The sequence below is a fragment of the Sinocyclocheilus rhinocerous genome, unplaced genomic scaffold, assembly GCF_001515625.1.
Source record: "Sinocyclocheilus rhinocerous isolate Xijiao unplaced genomic scaffold, SAMN03320098_v1.1 scaffold689, whole genome shotgun sequence".
NCBI lineage: Eukaryota > Metazoa > Chordata > Actinopteri > Cypriniformes > Cyprinidae > Sinocyclocheilus > Sinocyclocheilus rhinocerous.
The window spans coordinates 904,806-926,704 of NW_015652129.1; the positions used below are offsets into that span (position 1 = coordinate 904,806).

The following is a 21,899-nucleotide window of genomic DNA, read 5'->3' on the forward strand; positions in this document are numbered from 1 at the left end:
AAAAAAAAAAAAAAAAAAAAAGGACCACACTTTGAATAGTACCATATAAAATTAAAACAATAAAGACAACCCTTACATGATCTCAAATGGAATATATATATTAAGTTTCCTATATAGAGTTAATGGGCACATAACACATGGTGCCCATTACAACTATATGCAAATTCCAAAGTGCTCATTGGTTTCCCAGTAATAAAGCTGCATAATTTAACAAAAAAACTTAATTGTATTAATAAATTGCATTATATGACCCAAACAGCATTGTTAAATGCATTGTAACCTCAGAAAATTTTACAGCCAATCTGACAAGCATTTCTAGATATTAACATGACGTAAAAAACTCAGCGGGGTCGGTGCCTCGGTCTGGGCAAATGGCATGAAATGGCCAAAGGTCACTCTGAGAATGTGTCTGTGAGGTGGGCCCGACTGGCTTAAGAGGGCAGCTGTTATCACATTCAGACCCCCCAGGCTGACAGTACATGAGTTCTGTGTAGTTGCGTAGTTGTTTCAGTGTCTGCCGTAAGAGAGGGCTTGTTCTGACAAGCGCTGGGAGTTTGTATGTGCTTAAAGCAGGGCCGCGTCCTCTCGCTTGAGGACAGGGTCCTGATAAGAGTCTCTCCAGACAGTGGTGCTTCTGTTTATTTCCTCTCCTCTCTTTTCAGATTGGCATCAGTAGGATGCTGAGTGCCAGAGGCTGGCGCAGAGGAAATTAGATAACGTGAGGGCAATTTTTGCCACCCCTGACTCATCTAATAGCTCATCTCTGTTGTGTTTTAGGAACGGCAGCGACTGGAAACAATCTTGAACCTCTGTGCCGAGTACAACAAGGGCGACGGGCCGGCGGGAGATCTGGGTAGGATGGGCGTCTCTGGGCTTGGCTCGAGGGACGGGCTTAACGTCAGACGTCCTTCCTTGGACAGTGTGAGCAGCGCTTCCCTAAGGGTGGCACAGAGACATCGTGAAAGCCAAGAGGAGAACCTGAAGGGGGACAGGATTAGCACTGAGAGTGCGCAGCAGGACGGACGGACCCCAACAACTCTGTTAAATGGACAAAATGGACAGGTCGGACTCCCTTTCATTCTTTAAATCGGAACACTTTATACAGGTGCATCTCAATAAATTAGAATGTCATGGAAAAGTCCATTAGCAATGTTAGTATCTACCTTTTTAATCATTTATACAATATTAATATGCTTTTCGTATGATATATTTGTAGTGTTACATTACAGTTTAAAAGTTTGGAAATTGGAAATGAATACTTTTATTTATATTTTTATTCAAAAGTGACTGTAAAGAAATTCATAATGTTAAAAAAGATTCCTATTTCAAATAAATGCTGTTCTTTTGACTTTCTGTTTATCAAGGAATCATGAAAATGTATTATGGTTTCCATGAAAATTAAGTCGCACAACTGTTTTTAACAGATAATAATAAGAAATGTTGCTTGTGCAGCATATCAGAATGATTTCTGAAGGGTCATGTTACACTGAAAATTCAGTTTTGCCATCACATTAATAAATAGCTTTTCAAAATATATTATAATAGAAAACCATTCTTTTAAATTGTTTCATAATAGTACTGTTTTTACTGTATTTTCATCAAATAAACAGCCTTGGTGAGCATGAGAGACTTCAAAAGCATTATAAAAGTACTTACTGACCACAAATATTTGAGCAGTAGTGTATATAAACAGTACATCATATAAACTGTGTGTGAATTGTATTCAGGCAGAGGACTCTCTGGGATCGGGCAGCATTGGCCGTCTGGAACTGGGATACCTGGAGGAGGAGCGGGTTCGAGTGCTGGCAAAGGTAGATGAGCTCAAAGCTCGAATCATAGAACTGGAGCAGCAACTTCAGGAGTCCAAACAGGAGGTGAGCCACTCTCATAAACATTTTTATATAGTTAAATACACTGAAGGATATACAGGAAGTCCTTTCCTAATTATAGTGGATAAGAATCGGAAGCAGAGGGAAGTGATGCGTAGTGGAACAGAGAATGTCAGATGGAGCTCTCGGGTATGTTTATGTGGCCTGTGTGAGAATTGCTCTATCTGACGTGTTGATCTGGACAGGCGGAGATTGAAAGAGCTCTGCTGCAGGGAGAGAGACAGGCCGAGCTGGAGCAAATCGAGGCCGAGACAGAGATTATCAACCAGCTGCAGCGCAAACTCAGCGAACTGGAGAGCACCATCCAGAGAGAGAAAGACAAGGTAGGATACACACACCACATAAAAGCTCACAGAATGAAATTGTCCATATTCAGAACACATTATTGCATTCATTTTTCATGTAGAAGTAAAAATGTTTTCCATAAAGGTGTGGTCATATTTAGCATTGCATGGTGAATTTTCATTGTCGAAATCCATCATCTCGAATTTCGCATGAGGGTAAAAGATTTCCCTACGCAGATTTTGCAACTGGTTCAGTTGGTTGTGCTTGGTTTAAAAGTGACTTCATTAGCCGGGTTTTCATTACAGATTTGCTCAAAACTTTTGCGATATTTTATAAATGTCGATAAAAAAACCTATTGCGAATTGATGGTGTTTCCATTAACCGATGTTATGCGGCTAAAACGTAATTTTTTCCTCTCGTGATAAGTCATGGTAACGGATGTTGGTAGATTTACGTATATTGCATCCACTGCACTAGCCATTAATTTTAATCAAAGTAGACGTATGCGTTTATCTTTAGTGAAGCAGTGCTGAGAGTTGGTTCTGGGATGCTTCTGAAACGTGCCGCGGCGCAGCGGGTGTAAACACAAGCATTGGTGGCCATGTCGCAGCCGTAATGCACTACAGACGTATGCAGTGTAAACGGGGTTATCCAAGGTTATCCACTTTTATGTACGCCAGGTGACCTGTAAATACAAAAAAAAAAACGGTTTCCATGGCAGTTTTGTGATATATTCCTTTTTCGAATTGCCTGAAAAAACACCTCATGCGAGTGTAAAAATGTTTTGCGATATATGGGAGTGTTTCCATTAGGTGCATTTACAATTCGGAATTTCAATTTACGCAGTTTGAAGGGTAATGGAAACACGGCTATTGTAAGCTGTTCTTCAAACATGAAATTTTTGCTGAAATGTGACTGCACCTTAATTGTTAAGAGTTTCAAATCCCCAACCGACTGTTTTGTGTTTTATACTGTTGAGCCTCTCTGGACTGAACAGCCTTTTCTGGTCTCTAACATTCCTTAAAGGCATGCCATTCTGTCGGATGGCCACTCAAGGCCCATTCTGGTCTCGATTGCCATCCCCAGGTAAAAAAAAAAAATGAAAGAGCGAAAGTGCTCATACAAACTAGCCAAAGCGCTTCCCATTACATCTGGTCATTCTACATCCCACAATAGAGGATCTGAAGACGATAGTCACATTTAAATGTAGTTCACTAGTTATGTTTGGGCAGAAAGCCAAGGTTCTGTCAAGTAATCAAGCATTCATTCACAAGAGGTGTTGTCTTTTTCCTCTCCTTTTGTGGTGGTTCTCATCAGGTCCTCTACAAAGCTTGGCAACACTAACAAGCCTTCATTAACCTCTAATCTCCTCACTGCTTTTTTCCGCACTCACAGTCTCTCCGTTTCTTCTGCTCGCCCCCTCGGGTTCAAAACTGTTTCGCTTAGCGCAAACTCAGGCTTTGGGATTAGCACGCTGGCTTTGAGGGACAATAGCTCCAGTGGTGCGAGACTTGGTGACTTACAGTGGGTGTCTTTTTAGAAAGCCTTTTCCTGCACGCTGTTTCAGAATTCCAGCTTTTATTTCTTATCCATCAGATTCTGGGTTTCTCTGGGTGTTTTAGTCTCCTTTTTCGATTCCGCCAAGTATTATGCACTTGGAGAGATCCTTAAAGGAATAGTTCACTAAAAAATGAAAATTATGACTTTCATAAGACTCACTTTCAGTCTCTGGAATGCAAAAGGGGAAATTATGAACACTGTGCTTGGCGTTCTTTCCCATAGAATTACAGTGAATGGGAACTGAAGCCTTCAAGCTTCAAAAACGATGCAAAAGCAACATAAAAGTATCATAAAAGTGGTCAGTACAACTAATGTGGTAGGACATTTAAGTGCTTATTTTAAGTTGTTAAAGGGATAGTTCACCCAAAAATTAGTTTCTTTCTTATGTTGTACATAAAAGAAGATATTTTGAAGAATGCTGATAATCAAACAGTTGATGGTATCCACTGACTTCCATAGTATTTCTTTCACTACTACAGAAATCAATGGGGACCAACAACTTTTTGGTTCTTCAAAATTATTTTGTGTTCAACATAAAAAAGAAACTTTTACAGGTTTGGAACAATCAATAGCAAATCTCAACTGGTTGATTACTTGTATCATCGCAAAATGTAATCTACTGTATATTATAGCTCGGCTCTAATCTTCTAAATGCAACTATATGGCATGACGACATTAAGATATTAGATATATTAACATCATGATTTTCTATAAAGTTGGTTTAAAACAATGTATTATAAAAAAAATGCACTTTACAAAATAAATTGGACTCAACTGGAATAGATCCTTGCAGTTTTCAATAAGCATTATAGCTGATAAAACTTCATAGATTTTTATATCAAGTAAATTTTTTATAATACTTGTATGGTACCTGTGCACCTTAAAGAGCTTAAAGTCCACATTCATTGTAATTGTTTAGAAAAGAGCAACAAAAAATTCTAATTCTAAAATTCTAATTTTGTGTTCCACAGAGAAAAAAAAAACTTTGATTAATTAATGATATAAAAAGATAAATATTTTATTCAAAGATACTGTGCAATACTTTGGATTGGTTTTTCATAACTGGTTTGTTCATTCAGATCTTTATTGATCAGTTTGTTTGCTTTGAACCCGTTTCCCTTACGGGGGTTTGGCTACCACCGCGGTCATGTTACCAGACCAACTGTAATTTGTACTAGATTGATCTAGACTGCAAACAATCTGTGCAGTGTTTGTGCAAACACAGAAAATTCCCCTATAAGCCTTGAAAATGGCTTTTTAAAGTTCAGAATCTGGTTCTGTCTGTGCTTTGATTTATTGATGTTTTGACATGCTATGAATGTTGGTCTGGAAAGAACACAATGCATGAATGCCATGTGCAGTAGAGTAGCTCAACATCTAGCCTTAGAAATATCAGAGGACTAACTTTTTTTAAAATATATATCTGATGCATTAAGTATGCTATTGCAAATCTTCCTTTTTATGATAAAAGAAAGAAAAAGGCCAGCTTTAAACTAGCCGACGATCCCAAACAAATCAATTCCTGCCATCTGATATAGCATAATCTCATGTAAAAAGCACATACCATTGGAAAATCATTACATCTGAAGTCTTTGACCAAGAAATGCCTGAGAACAGAAGTCTGTTTGGCCCTGTTGACGGCCTACAGTCCAGTGCCACGCAGTGTTTTATAAGGCTTAGAGTTCATCCTTTCTGGCTCCACCCACTCTCTTGTGACCTCTAACCTCGGACGCTTCTGCATGGCGTGGATTTGAGCTGTGTGTTCTCTTTCTCTCCCCTTCCCCGGATGGTGTGTTTTCTTTCTAGGAGAGGGCTAATGTTGACGCGGAGCGGGAAGCCCTGGAGAGGCTTCAGGATGGGTACAATGAGTTGACGAGCCAGCTCCATAACTGCCCTGAGTCTCTGAGGGAGCAGTTACAGGAACAACTCAAGAGGGTCAGTGACCATCAGGAACATCAGCACTTTACCGACTGCTTCCGCCCCACAGTTCTGGCTTTATGAACCCCACCTTCCAGATACACATTCCCAACTAAGCTCTTTTGGGTTGTCTATGCACCAAATCCACCACGATGATCCTAGTAGAAACATTATTCAGTGTTTATTATTATTAAGAATGATTTCTGCTGGGAACACCATGTTTTTATTCTTGTCTGAAAGTGTCTAAATATCTTATGGGAGGTAAAGTGGTGTTAATTGGTAAGATTTTGCATGTTTTCGACATTTTTGGGTGTATTTTTGAGGTTTCTTACATTCTACTGTCTGGTGCCAAAACATTTATAACACTTAACAATGTACTAATCTATTAATGCAGAAACTAACGTAGTGCTAGTTTTATTTTGATACCTCTCACTTCTCTCACATGATTATTTCCTTCAAACCAGCTAAGCGCAAAACCCACCCGCAGTCGATTTCATTGGCCAAATCAATCATGCAAGTCGATAAAAGTTCAGAGTTTAGAAAAATCAACAAACTTGCTTTTTATCTGGAAGTGCAGCCAATTTTATAATAAGGTTAAGGTTAGTGTTTGTTTAAACATTAAATAGTCAATCAGCTATGATTGAAATGTCCAATGAAATCTTTACAATCGCTAAATAATTTGCACGTAACTTGTTTGGGGGAAAATCATGCACTTCTCTCTATATACCACACAGACTTTGGCCAAAAGATGCTATTTCAATGTATTTTGTGTAAAAATACAAAGCATACTAGGAAGTCTCTGTTTAAAATATGAAGAAATATCATATTTATTTTGATTAGCATAGTTGAAGGAATCTTATCGGGCAGTGTTTTTGATGACTAGCCCTTTTTACAGGTAGAAATATCCCAAGGGTTGCACGAGAGAGAAGTGATGGCATGTGCGCACTGAGCCTTCAAGCTTCACAGTGTCAGAAATGCTTTGATGAATTGACAGCAAGTGTTAGCCAGTGTCCTTGCAATCTGTATATAGAAATGACAAGACTTGATGTTTTTCATAAGATGAATTTATGATCTGAAGTCTCAATGTCATTCCTGTTTTTTCAGTCTTTCCCGGTTTTACCATCCCAGCTGATTGTTTAAATGATGTTTGATGTACTTGGGTTTAAGTTGTATGAATTATGATAGATCATTCAGTAAGGGATTCTGGAAAAGTGTATTATATCCACACAGATCTGTGTGTAGCACCAGCAACCGGACCCTTTGGGGATTGATGGAAATACTGCAGGAAGTCTTGAAATGACATATAAACCATAAAAATATCTTAAGAATATGTAGAAATATTCTATACATTTTAAAATGTATTTCTAAATATGGTTAAAGTGTTAGCTGATTTAGTATCTGGCTGATGTTTTTTTGTTGATGTTACACATTAACATTTTTGTACCTGTTATAAAGTTAGCAATAAAAAAAATTATATGTATATTTATATGTGAATTATATAAAGAGTTAATCATAATAACAAATAGTATTAATAGTAAAGGTTTCTGTAATATTAAATAAATTAATGTTACCCGTACCTATGTTTCTTTATCTGTTACCAATAATTGAAAATAATTAATCATTATAATAAATAGTTAATAAATGGTATTTTTAAATGGTAATTTAATTTTAAATACATATATATTTTAGTTTAAATATTTTTTAAAGTATTTAAAAATGTCATTTTTTAATTTTTAATTATTATTTTTTTATGTATTTGTATTTGGATAAGGTTGGCAACCTGTGTTGCATAATGTTCCTCCTGGTTTCTCCCTGTGGCTTTTTATGCTGACTCGGCTTGGCTGCTGCGGAGTATGCATTGTGCTGTTGTTTATGGGTTTCTTTGACTGGTTATTGACCCCCTGCTTTTATGTATGTGTGTGTAGGAAGCTGAGACTCTTGAGGCTGCGACTAAGCAGTTTGAGGACCTGGAGTTCCAGCAGTTAGAGAAGGAGAGCAGTCTGGAGGAGGAGCGCGAGACCATCAGCCAGCAGCTGCTGCAGGACAGAGCTCAGTACCACAGCAGCGTCGCCAAAAGAAAAGTAAATGAAACACACACATATAACAAAGCATGGAACCATTAAGAGCGTCTCAAACTCATTTACAAGCTGTTGTTTCCAGGAAAAAGTTGCAGCATTGGAAAGCCAAGCCAATCAGCTGGGAATACAGGCTGCTCAGGAGTGTGAGAGGCTGGCCAAAGACAGAAGTATGACATTGCAGCTGCTACAGAAGGTACAGGAAATGAAAATGACTTACTATATTCACTTTTTATGGTTTTGCTCATTTTAAGAACACTTTAGGTTGAGGACTTTCTCCAAATTTCTCCAAAACCACTTCCATCAATTGTCTACGTTGTTGCTTGGTCGAAAAAAAAAAAAACTTTTCAAAAGTTTAGCATTAAATGATTGAATTAAAATCTGTGCATTGAGAAAATAACTAAAAGTGCTCATTTGAATGAATTGGTTTGTTTGGATAGTTCCATTACACTGAGTCACTGTGCAAACATTTTTCTAGTTTTTTTCAACTGAGATCACGCTTGTTTTGTTCCTTACAGTATATGTATTGCTTTGTTTACAAAGAAAAAATACATTCCTATTCAAAATGTTTGGGGTCAGTTAGATATTTTAGTTTGGTTAGAAAAGTGTCTTATGCTCACCAAGGCTACATACATATGTGACCCTGAACCACAAAACCAGTCATTTGAAATTTATACATCAACTGAAGGCTAAATAAATATGCTTTCCATTGATGTATGGTTTGTTATGATAGGACAATATTTGGCTGAGATAAAACTATTTGAAAATCTGGAATCTGAGGGTGCAAAAAAATATGTATATATATATATATTGAGAAAATCGCCTTTAAAGTTGTCCAAATGAAGTTCTTAGCAAAGTATATTACGAATCAAAAATTAAGTTTTAATATATTTATGGTAGGAAATTTACAAAATATCTTCACGGAACATGATCTTTACTTAATATCCTAATGATTTTTGGCATAAAAGAAAAATCGATAATTTTGACCCATACAATGTATTGTTGGCTATTGCTACAAATATACCCGTGCTACTTATGACTGGTTTTGTGGTCCACGGTCACATATTTGATCATAAATACAGTAAAAACAGTTGTATTGTGAAATATTATTATAATTTTAAAAACTTTTAAGTTGTCAGCATCAAATACTCCAGTTTTTAGTGTCACATGATCCATCAGAAATAATTTTAATATGATTTGGTGCTCAAGACATTTATTGTTATTATCAATGCTGAACACAGTTGTGTAGCTTTATATTTTTGTGGAAACCGTGATACCCTTTAACTGATCGAGTTGGAATCTGTGTTTCAGGAAAAGGAAAGGCTGGCCAATCTGGAGAGAAGATACCAGAGCTTAACTGGTGGAAAGACGTTCCCCAAAAGCTCCAACACTGTAAAGGAGGTAAGCAGAACTGTAATCATATGCTTTATGAGCATGTTAGGTTATAAAGATATAACTGCTGAATATTTGTTCCCCTGCTTGAAATTAGAATGTATTTGTTGGTTAACATATCTTTAAAATGTTGTTTTTTCAAAGTACAGTATGCTCTCATGTGACCTTCAAATGGTTGATGTGGTTTCTTAGCAAAACATTTTGCAATTAATCTTTGTAGTTTGGTTTTCTTGGGCTAGGAGAGTTATAAGGTTCAGCTTTTTAGCCAGATGGTAGCATATGCGTCCCCTGTGCCGTCCCATAATAATTTGGTTAGTGAAACAGGAAATGAAATCTTTTAGACTCAGGATATTGTTTGACTTATAAACCTCCGCCCAGGATGTGCTTCACATCAGCGAGACTGACCTGTTAGACGATGATCACCCCTACTCCTATGGCAAGCCGTTTTGACTTTTATTCCTTCACGGGATATGAATTCTTGATATCAACAATTAATTTTTACTACTCCTCCCCTTTTCATGCTTCCTCATTCCACTCATATCCCATGGTGCCTCAGGAGGTAACTGAACTAACTGTCGATGCATGCAGCCTGGAGCATCTAAAACTGCCAATATTGACTAAAATGTGCTCTGAGAACGTCAGTACAAAACATCTCAATTTGTGTTGCAACCCTCTACATTGCGAGTAAATCACTCGCATATGCGACTAAATCTTACTCTGGGCGACTAAATAATGTCTAACATTAGCCATTGGCTAATACATTCTTAGATTTTACTCGCCAGTATGTGTGTGAGAGGCGTTCAACACAGATTTTCACTCGATAAACACGCTGACTGAGCGCTTGAGAGTTTCACTCTCCGTCAAACGATCTGTACTATTTGGATGCGCTCAATAGATCATGTCATGTACTCAATGGATGCACAGTATGTAGCACCAAGGTGTGCGTAGAGGGTTGTGTTGCCTTATTGAAAGCGCTTGGCTTGTTGGGATCTGATGTTTGGAGGCTTCCAAAGACAAATCACACTTCCTCTGAAGTTTTGGAAGGAGTTTATTGATTTTGTGTGACTTTTTTGTTAAAGAGTTTGCAGCTACTTTTTTAAAAAGTAATTTGACTGTAGTTGGACTACTTGAAACTATAGCTGCGTCCCAAATGACACACTATACTAGGGGTTGAACGACTTCTGATTTTTTGAAGTCGACTTTTATGTGATGAAAGTCGAGTCGAAGTCGACTAGTCGATTAGTCGGTGCACTATACACTTATACACTATTATGTACTATGTACTCAGTGTAGTGTATGAATTATATAAGGTTATTTTGTCATTTATAAATGTTGTCTGTTAGCCCCTCCCCCCTCGGTATGTAATTAAAGCTGCTGCAGTTGAATGCATGAAGTGTCCAAAATTCCTCATTTCGTTTTTTTTTTTTCTCCAGTTATTTAAGTGCATCATCTGGGTATTTAAAGTGCACTTTTTCTTTTTGGAAATTTCCGTGTGAACACACTGCTTGCACTAGTTATATTACAAAATGGCATAGAACAGTGCAAAAGTACATGATTTGGGATGCACTGCTTGAGTAACTTGTAATTTGTAATTCATGTAAAGAGTTAGATGGAGGCATGTCGCTGTTGGTCAAGCTAGGCATGCCTGTCACTGTAGGTGTATGAATATGACAGAACTGCTCTCATTGGGTTTTAATGCGAGTAAACTGACAGCTGAACTTCTGTCCTGCGTGAATGGGTTGACTGGTAACGTGTCTCAGGAGTACTTGAAGCTGTCGGATGTTTATAAGATGTATGGGAGTAATTGCCTTGACATCCAGCTCGCCAACGCTTCCTCACACGGCCTCTCGCTTGCTCTTGACCCAGCTGTAACTGCCCCTCGTGAGGTATCATATCTGCTCTCTTCTTTCTGCTTCTCTCTTTTAAACTTCTTTTCCTTTCTTCATACCTATAGTCCTACTTACATTTGTGCTGTATATATTTGTTAGCTTTACATCATATACATGGCCATCACCAAGCACAGTATTAGGGTCATGCTAGGAAACGGTTGCCTTTTCCAGTATGATACGGTAATTTATCATAAACATTCTGACAAATAAAGTGTTGAATTAATAGTTGAGAAAATAAACATTTTCTAAAAATGTTCTAATACTCAGCCCATCCAAGATGTAGATGAGTTTGTTTCTTCGTCGGAACAGATTTGGAGAAATGTAGCATTACATCACTTGCTCACCAATGGATCCTCTGCAGTGAATGGGTGCCGTCAGAATGAGAGTCCAAACAGCTGATAAAAACATCACAATAATCTACAAGTAATCCACACGAATCCAGTCCATAAATTAGCGTCTTGTGAAGTAAAATACTGTGTGTTTGTAAGAAACAAATCTATCATTAAGGCATTTTAACTTTAAACCATTACTTCTGGTTAAAATACGAGTCCACAATCCATAATTACGTACATTATTATGTACATTTTGGGTGAACTATTGCTTTAATAAAGTGCATTATGATCTCAAGTAAAATACATTGAATATACTGTATTTTAATTTAAAATAAGTTCAGATCAGGGTTATTATCATTAAAACTATTAAAAACATTTTTTGTTAATTTAAATAAAGCTGAAATAAAAAACTAAACATAAACTGAATGAAAATAAGAAATGTTTCCTTTACAACTAAGTGAAATAAGTTTAAGGTGAAGCACAAAAATTAATCACTTAAAATAAAAACTAAAATCAAACTAAAACTATAATGAAAAAAAAAAAAAAAAACGAATAAAATTACAAAAGCACATTACCAAAAAATTACCAAAAAATCAAAACTGAAAATATGAAAACAAAAGCCAATTCAAAATATATATAAAAAAACTTTAATACGATATAAATTTGAATAAAATAAACCATTATTTGGATATAATTATGCTTTAAAAAAAATAAGCTATTCATTTCATACATTTAGTTTTTTTTAATCAAAATTAACATATTTGATTACACAGTAAGAAGTTGAAAACCGGTTGGACAAATCAAAAAAAGGCAAAAAAGAAAATGTAAATAAAATAATCTAAATGTAAACAAATAAAGGAACACAAATGACACTCGTTTTATAGAATGACCCAGTACCTGATCAATCTCTAGGCTTGATGCAATAAAGCAATATCTTATATGTTAGTTTTTGTCCTAACCAGCTGCATTTTTTCATTCATTTGGTTGCTGTGACGGTGCTAGATGGCCCTATACCCATCGAGAAATCTCATTGAGTCACAATCTCACTCCATATAACTGTATATTAAACATTACATTTGTTCTGATTGGCTGTTTTCACTTTCACTGTAGACAGACCTACCTGCTGGAAACTTTGCGTTGCATCTGGTTAGGACACAGTATTGGGGCTAATGTTTATGCATAGAGTAATTAGAAACTGAATAGCTTTGTTATACTTAATTATGTGCTGTAGTTGCTAACTTTATAACTTCTCTTTCCTGCTCTGCTACTTCCTGTTGTTTCCCTTCTGCCTGTGTCCGCTTGTCACTCCTGGATGTCAGGAGTATGTGACCGTCGGCCAATTAAACCAGATCTATGGGATGCCGAAGGTGGAGTCTTCCCCTACCTCACCCATCCAATTACTTCAGTCTTCTCTCGCAGACTCCGCCTTCTCCTGCCTCCCCTCCCCTCACAGCTCCTCCCTCTCTCTCTCCTTCGAGGTGTGTCTCTCCTCCTCTCGTTTTATTCCCGGTTAGGGCTGGGTATCGCCAACGACCTGTGTCATTCAGTCATTGAACGAATCTTTCAGTTGCTCATTAACACTCTTCTCTTTCTCTCTCTGGCATCCCACCATTCCACCTCTCTCTCTCTCTCTCTCTCTCTGTGCTTATGGATGTGCTGCGTGTGTTAAGCGTCAGTTGGACTGGGGCAGGCCTCAGATGCCTGCTCTAGATTTAGAGCGCTGGTACCAGGAGGTAATGGCAGCTGGAGATGCAAACCATCTCTGCCCTCCTCCTCCCCTCCCAGCTAAAGCTTTCTCATCACGCAAGCCTGCGCAGGTAACAGCCAGAAGCTCAGCTCTCTTTCACCCTCCTCTGCTCTTCCACATTTTCACACTTCATCTTCATAGGCCTCTTTTACAGTATATTGATGTGTCTAAGTAAGGTTGTTTTTTGGGGTGTTTTGTGTCAATGCAATTTTTAATTTTTTTTGGCTCTTGACTGTTACATTTTTCAAGGTTTCTATCTTCTGTTGTGTGAATAGCCATCTATAGCAGTTTCCTTTTGTTAAAGGAATAGTGCAGCGAAAAATGAAAATTCTGTTTGTATTTACTATATTACTAATCCTCATGTTGTTACAATCCTGAATGACTTTGTTTCTTCAATGGGACACAAAAGAAGTTGAACAGAATGTCCAAGCTGCTCTTTTCTGTTACAATGAGAGTGGATGAGGACACTGTCAAGCTTTAAAAAGTATATACTATCTAATATACAAAGTTTTGTCATGACAGGTTTTAACTCAGTCGGATATAATCGCATCATTATTCACATGGCACAGCCGATTGGTTTCTTTTCACATCAGCAGCCAATGAGCTTACTGCTCAACATTCAAATACTCGGCTAGTGGTTGCTGTAGCAGTTGCAGCACTTCAGAAGCCCTCCACTTCCCCAGCTCCACCTGTCTAGATCTGCTACGGGGTGATTCATGTATGTTATATATGGGGGTTATTTCATATATGTTATATGTACAGCAGCAGTATTTCTTGCATGCTCGCAGCAGCATGTCTGTGGATGTATTGCCACTAGCAAGTCTAGGTATTATTTTACCGCAGCTTTAGCAACGTAGCAGATCCATTTCTCCAAGAACAAATACATTAACATTGGCATGTACATTACCACGCTAAACTCTCTGAGAGTTGTCATGACAAAACATAAATTAGCTATCTATGAGGAAAAGACTGAAGTGATTATGCTTTTAAAATCTTGCTTGACAGATATAATCTCCAATCACCTTTTTCTGTATGGAAAAGAGCAGCTTGAACATTCTGCTAAGTAACTCTTTTTGTGCTTCATGAAAAAAAATGTCAGTCAGGTTTTGAAAGATATAATAGTGAGTGAATGATGACAGAATTTAAATTTTTGAGTGAAATGTTCCTTTAAACAAAGCAACTTTTTACTGGTCATGCATGTTTGTTAATGGATTGTGAAGTGAAGTGTTATAAACTGTATACACAACTGTTCAAAACTTTTGTGGTTTTTGAAGTCTTGTGCTCACCAATGCTGCATTTATTTGATTAAAAACATAGTAAAAACTATAATATTGTGAAATATTTTTACAATTTAAAATGTTTTATTTTAATATATTTTAAAATGTGTTTTATTCCTGTCATGCAAAGCTGAACCATTCAGCATCATTATTCCAGTTTTCAGTGTCACTTGATTCTTCAGAAATCATTCTAATATGCTAATTTGCTGCTCAAGAAAAATTTCTTATCATCGATATTAAAAAACAGATGTGCTGCTTAATATTTATGTGGAAACCATGGTATATTCTTTGATGAATAGAAAGTTCAAAAGAACAACACTGATCTGAAATCTTTTATAAGATTATAAATGTCATGACTTTCAATTTTAATCATTTTACTGCATCCTTCACAAATAAAAGAATGTTTTATTTTCAATAATAAAAAAAAAACAATAAAAAAAAAATCCTACTTACCCCAAAGTTTTGAAAACTAGCATGCAGAAAGCGCCCTTATAGTCTAAAATCAAGGAACAAAGAATATATTATTATCATCACAATTACAAAAATGTATGGAACATTAATAATTTAATGTAAAGCAGTGTGTTCTGTCTAACATTTAACAATGTTGATTATAATTAAAAACAAATGTTAAAGATTTACTTCACTCAAGTTTACTTCATTTATTCAAAACAGCAATTTGTGTGCTATATAAGTCAAACTTAAACCATATGATGACTTTTTTCCCCCTCCACTGTAGCTTTTAAATCTTGTTTTCTCGTGCTCACATTTAGACTTGTATTGAGTAAATTAAAGGGATAGTTCACCCCAGAATGAAAATTCTGTTGTTTACTACTCATCCTCATGTTGTCCCAAACCTGTAAGACCATTCGTTCATCTTTGGAACACAAATTAAGATATTTTTGATGAAATCCGAGAGCTTTCTGACCCTGAATATACAGCAACATAACTGACTCATTCAAGGCCCAGAAAGCTAGTAAGAACATCGTTAAAATAGTCCATGTGCCATCAGTGGTTCAAACTTAATTTTATGAAGCTACGAGATTACTAAGTAATTAATGACAGAATTTTCTTTTTGGGTGAACTAACCCTTTAAGACTGAATTTTGTGTTGAACTACACCTTTAAATCTTACAGATGCTATGTTTACTGATGTAAGGAATATAACTCGATTTCACATTAGTAAGATGAAAAGCAACACTTCGACTCACGATGACTCTTTCTGTCCTGCAGGTGTACCGCTCTCGACTGGACAGTGATACCAGCCAATCGTCAATTTCGAGACCGAAAATCAGCGCCGGTCTGTCCCCCACATACACTACAGCTACACTGGGACGCAACACTCCTGCCAGGGTAAATACTGCATTGAGTCTGTGTTAGCCTCGGTCCAGAGTAAATTCTCTCTGTTACACCCCTGCCAGGGTAAATAGTGCAGTTCTCAGAATCTCCTGCATCATTTCATGTGGTAATTTAGCCCCCTCCTTATTGTTAAATATGCTGGTGGAAATAATTGTTTGTTTTGTTTACTCAGAGTCCTCTGATGGTAGTCAACAGCACCGGGAGTCTCCCACGCAACCTGGCAGCCACCCTGCAGGACATTGAGACCAAGAGGCAGCTGGCTCTCCAGCAGAAAGGTAATGAGAAACACAGCAGCTTGACAGCTGACATTTCAGAGCTGGTTGTAAAATCAACATAAAAGGCTGATGAGCCGTCAAACTTCAACCAAAAATGTCATTATTTACTCACCCTCATGTCGTTCCAAACCCGCATGCTTTTTTGTAATTTTCCACATCAGTTTTATTTTCCTTATTTAGAGTGGCCACGGGATACCAGTTTATTCTTTCGTCGTTGTCCTTAGTTGTGTTTTAACTTTTGATCATCAGTCATCCTTTGTTGTCCCTTGCCCTCAAACAGAATTCTTGCCCTCCGTCTTTGAGTCGTCCTCCAGTACGGACAGTCCCACAGGTAGAGCGAGCTCTGTGTAGCATTGGACTGCCCTTCATCATAATCAGCATCCTCATTAATTCTAACTCAACGTTTTGTGCACTTCCTTCCCCATTGGAACGGTCTTGCCGTGTCCAAATGTTCTTTTACCAAGGTTTTTTTTCAGTTGATGGCATAGCTGTGCATGGATTGAATCATGATATCAGTGATAATCTTGTAGTTTCATATATTTAAAGTACTTCTGCTGCACTACCAGTCAAAAGTTGTACACACTTGAATTGTTTTTAGTTTATTTAAATTCTACATAGTTTAAATATATAAAACCAGTGTAATTAGATTTTTTAAATTATTTAATTTTCATTTGTTAACATTTTTATGGTTAAAAATAAAAATTCTCAAGTCACAGGGAACATTTTATTATTGTTTTTTTAATTCTATTTTGTAATTACTTTTTTATGCAAATATGAATCATACATTGTACCTAACTTACAAATGAAGACTAATTATTTATTTTATTTTTATTTTATATTTTAGTAAAACTCAAATATAATAGTTAGTTTTTAAAAATTATTTTATTTTAATAAAGCTAAAATATCAGATCAGTTTAATTACTTTTTTTATTTGATTATCGCTTTTAATATGTAAACATTTTGTGACTTCTACATAATTCCCAAATCATGGGAATATTTTATTTTATTTTATTTTATCTCAAATATAAGATCAGCTTAATTACTTTTATGTATTTAATTTTCATTTTTAATATGTAAACTTTTTTGTGACTACTTCTACACAATTTCCAAATCATGGAAAATGTTTTATTTTATTTTATTTTATTAAAGCTCAAATGTAAAAAGAGTTTAATTTGTTTTTTATATTTAATTAGCATTTTTAATATGTAAACTTTTTGTGACTTTACTAATTGATTGATTGATTGATTGATCCAAAATCACAGGGAGCATAAATGTTTAATTAGTTTAATCAGTTTCATTAGTTTTTAAATTAATTTTATTAACGTTACAACATAATTCCAATAGTTTTCAAAAATAAATAATGAGTAGAGGGGTTTTGACTGGTAGTGTACAAAGGAATCTTGATTTAGAGGTATTGCTTGGGCTGTTTATTCAGCGCACATACGTCACATATTTATATGTGTATGTGTGAGGCATGATGGAGCAAATTATGGGCAAACTATACCATACTAAATGGATGTGCAGTCACTTGGTTTTCAAAGCACTATGTAGTCTAATAGAGGGTTTGGCAGCTATCTGTGACCTATAAACTGTTTAGCTTGTTCAGTTTTGGGATCATTTAGTTCACAGCATATCCTCTCTGTGGATTTGACTTTCATGTATGTGTTTTATCTACACCAGGCCAGCAGGTGATTGAGGAGCAGCGGAGGCGTCTGGCCGAGCTGAAGCAGAAAGCTGCAGTAGAGGCTCAGTGCCAGTGGGAGGCGCTCCATGGCTCTCAAACGCAGCTCAACAGTCCCTTTTCCTCCACCTCTGGGCCAGTCATGCACCACTCCATCCTGCACCACACAGCGCCCTCTTCTGGGGAACAGCCTTATGACACCCTCAGCCTGGAGAGCTCGGACAGCATGGACACAAGCATCTCCACTGGAAACAACTCGGCCTGCTCTCCTGACAACATGTCCAGGTTCGACATTTCCACGTGCTTTCCTCAATCACTTTCTCTGAGCGCTGAGCCAGTGGCTCTGTGACAGGAATTAGTGGCGGCTCTGTGGTTTCTCTCCACATGCCTGTCCCAAGCTAAATGATCAACCATCTGCTTAATGGCTTTCACTGATAGTGCCTGCAAAGTGGACTTCATAGGGTGTTCGGCCGACTAATGTGAGACTTCAGATCATAGGGGAGCGTAAATTATTCTCATTTCTTTTCATTTTAAACATTGCATTTATCAGTAATTGTGAGGGGTTTGAGTATGACAAATGATATGATTCTATATATAATACAGTTTTAAATATAAATATTAACAAATATAAATTTAAATATAAATATTAAACATTTTATAAAAATCTTATAAAATGAATGTAATACTCACTACTATTCAAATGTTTTGCGTCAGTAAGATTTTTATTTTTTAAAGAAAATATTACTTTTAATCAGCAGGGATGCATTAAATTTATCAAAAGTGAAAGTTACAAAAGATTTCTAAATTTTGAGCTTTCAGCTTTAAAAAAAGTCATGACAGAAATAAATGAATTTTTAAAAATACTGTATATTTTTATAAAGAACTGTAAAAAACTGGTAATAATATTTTACAACATTACTGATTTCACTATGTATTTGAACAAATAAACAGCCTTTGTGAGCATAAAAGACTTCTTTAAAAAAACACATTTAAAAAATCTCAATATACACTGACATTCAAAAGTTTGGGATCATTTTTTTTTAAGAATTTAAAGAAATGAATACTTTTGTTCAGCAAGGATGTGTTAAATTGATAAAAAGTGATAGTAAAGATATATTGTTAGAAAAGATTTTTATTTTGAATACGCTGTTCTTTTTAACTTCTTATTTATCAAAGAATCCTGAAAAAAGTATCACAGATCCCCCCCCTTAATATATATATATATATATATATTAAGCAACACAGCTGTTTCCAAGATTGATAATAAATCAGCATATTGATAATAAATAAGAATGATTTCTGGAGGATCATGTGACACTGAAGACTGGAGTATTGGCTGATGAAATTCAGCTTTGCATCACAGGAATAAATTATATTTTAAAGTATAATAAAATAGAAAACTGTTGTTTTAAATTGTAATAATATTTCACAAAATTACTGCCTTTTTCACTATTTTTGATCAAATAAATGCACCCTTGATGAGCAAAAGATACTTCTTTAAAAAACATTAAAGCGATAGTTCACCCAAAAATTTAAATTCTGTCATTAATTACTAGGGCTGGGTTTTGACACAAATTTCACGATTTGATTCGATTCTCATTCACAAGCTTGCGATTCGATTCAATTACCAATTCGATTCGATTCAATATCGATTATTCTGGATATATATCAGGTACAGTACATGCCAAATTTTCTCAAGGAAAAAAAATCTCTCAACTAATGCTGTAAAATATTCATGAGAGTCAGTTGGTACTACATTACTATAATATTGAAGGTTAAAATTGACTGTTTTGTTAAAATTACACTTAATGAAGTTTTTAAAATAATACATTTACAATTACATAATAATATTTCTACTTCAATAAATATAATGGTGGCTGTCATAAAAACTTGATGGATTTATTCAAACATAAATTAAACAGTGAAGAACAGTCAAATTTATGATGAATATGTTATATGGTGCATATATTTAGCAAAATGCCCCTCTCTAGTTTATGGTCACCGAATATGTTTTTCTGAGGTAAATGTGACGTTACGTGACATTGTTTACAAGCTGTTATATTGACGTGTTTGTGCGGCTGAAACACTAATTGAGAGATTACATGAGACAGGATACGGATTGTAAAGTTGTACTCTTTCTTTTAACTTACCTTCGGATGTTTAGTCATGTTTATTTTGTGCTGAAACTGGTATTAATGTGGAGGAGATGATCAGTTCACGTGCAGGCGCTACAGCGATCTGTCACTCCACAGTAAACAGCGCCTAAACGGCATTTATTGTTTGAATAATGCAATACAATGGACAGAATTTGAAATCTGAGTCTTTGTTTCATATTAAAAGTACCAAATCACAATGCTTATTGCGATTTATTGGATGGAAAGTATGCTTCAATGTTCCGTCTATTAACTGAAAACAGGCTAGGCTAGTCGATTCTTTGGATTTATGACTTGATATCATTCCGTAAAAATGAGAATCGGTTAATACCGAGATATCGATTTTTTTTTTACCCAGCCCTATTAATTACTCACCCTCATGTCATTCCAAATCTTCATCTTAACACTATTGTCTGGTTAAATATTATCATTTTTCTTTTTAATTCTAAGGTAATTCATAATAGTGCTACTATTACTTTTTTCAAAAATGTAAAAAAATCTCACTGACCCCAAACAGTTTGAACTGTCCTGTATATTATCTTATATATGAAATATTTATATACAATTTTTTATATTTAAATGAATATAATTTGTTATACTGTCTGTTATTATACATTTATATTATATTACGTCCATGTGAAAATGTGTAAAATAATGTATATTTGAGATCAATTCACATGCATGTAGTAACTCTGTGAATCAGAATGCAGCAGCCGTGCTTCCTCCCTCCCCCTTTCTTGAGAAAAGGAAAGAACAAATGAACGGCTTTGATGCTTGAGGCTACAGATTAGGTTGTTTCTGGGTTAAACGGACTGCGTGAAGACACGTCTTTAAGCTTGTAGGTTGTTGCTGGGTTAAACGGGCTATGTGTCGTCTGTTCAGCTTCCACTTAACAGGGACAGTCAGAGCACACATTGGACTAAATGGGCTTGCAAAAATGTCAACAATCGAAAAGGCGTCTTCCATAAACACACCGTTTGCTTATCCACCCTTCCTGTCAGAAATGCACTCCCACTTTTTGTCTGTTCTTCACCATCCCCCTCTGCACATATAGAGTAATCCAAACGTACATATGGCAGTTAAGCGTCCTGTTATACTTTCATCAGAATTCGACATTTATAAATAACAGATGAGCCAAAGGAGAAAGGAAATGTGGGTTGTAGAAATGAATGAGGTGCAAACACCGGCTGAGTGAAATTCAGAATTCAGTTCATGAGTGTGGATCTGAATTGAATTGGTCACGCTGCAGAGCATGTTGGAGTGGAATTTGATTTGGAATGACAGGAAGAGAAATGCACTTAATTGTAATTCAAAGAAATTCAGTACAGTCACATAGCAGATTTTCTTCTACACACAAAAAAAATGCATAATTTATACGATAAGCCTGCTCTGTGTTGTTTGTTTCCATTTTAAAGACGTTGGGGTAAATTAGAGCATTCTGGAAAATGTTGGGGATGCAGTGCAGTGCATCAGAGTTCATAAAATGAAAGTTCATTTACTAAACATAATGAAATGTTAAGTAATACATAGAAAATTGATCTACATTTTCATTTATTGATTATTGAAATTAATGGTAACACTTTAGTATAGGGACCAATTCTCACTATTAACTAGTTGCTTATTAGCATGCCTATTATTAACATATTGACTGTTTATTTGTACGTATAAAGCACATATTCTGCGTGATCATATTCTACATCACTTATCCTACCCAATACCTGAACTTAACAATTACCTTACTAACTATTGATAAGCAGCAAATTAGGAGTTTATTGAGGCAAAAGCCAGAGTTAATGGTTTATGAATGGCGAGAATTGAACCTTAAAATAAAGTGTGACCAAATTAGGAGTAATTATTGATTTGTAATCTTCTGGAATGACCTAATATTAATGTATGTTTAATAACTCATAATAAATTAGTCATACTGAAGTATACTCTGCCATTCAAAAGTTTGGGTTCAAAAGATATTTGAATGCTTTTGAAAGAAGTTTTTTGTGCTCATGAAGGTCGGATTTTGTTTTAATCTAAAATACAGTGAAACAGTAATATTGTGAAAGATTATTACAATTTAA

General features: G+C 35.8%; 1 protein-coding gene across 9 annotated transcripts in view; it reads left to right on the forward strand.

Annotated features, from left to right (window-relative positions):
* LOC107713458 (pleckstrin homology-like domain family B member 1) overlaps nt 1–21,899 on the forward strand; it is an 86,950-nt gene that overhangs the window by 56,307 nt on the left and 8,744 nt on the right. For 4 of the 9 annotated variants that reach the window (XM_016518961.1, XM_016518962.1, XM_016518968.1 and 1 more), the window contains exons 7-19: nt 778–1,062; nt 1,728–1,874; nt 2,075–2,212; nt 3,201–3,260; nt 5,541–5,669; nt 7,577–7,732; nt 7,812–7,922; nt 9,038–9,127; nt 13,010–13,156; nt 15,593–15,712; nt 15,891–15,993; nt 16,274–16,324; nt 17,674–17,959. In XM_016518961.1, coding sequence (XP_016374447.1) covers nt 778–1,062; nt 1,728–1,874; nt 2,075–2,212; nt 3,201–3,260; nt 5,541–5,669; nt 7,577–7,732; nt 7,812–7,922; nt 9,038–9,127; nt 13,010–13,156; nt 15,593–15,712; nt 15,891–15,993; nt 16,274–16,324; nt 17,674–17,959 — 1,823 coding nt within the window. The remainder of the gene's footprint in view (nt 1–777; nt 1,063–1,727; nt 1,875–2,074; nt 2,213–3,200; nt 3,261–5,540; nt 5,670–7,576; nt 7,733–7,811; nt 7,923–9,037; nt 9,128–13,009; nt 13,157–15,592; nt 15,713–15,890; nt 15,994–16,273; nt 16,325–17,673; nt 17,960–21,899) is intronic. The other 5 variants (XM_016518963.1, XM_016518966.1, XM_016518967.1 and 2 more) reach the window with 4 other exon arrangements.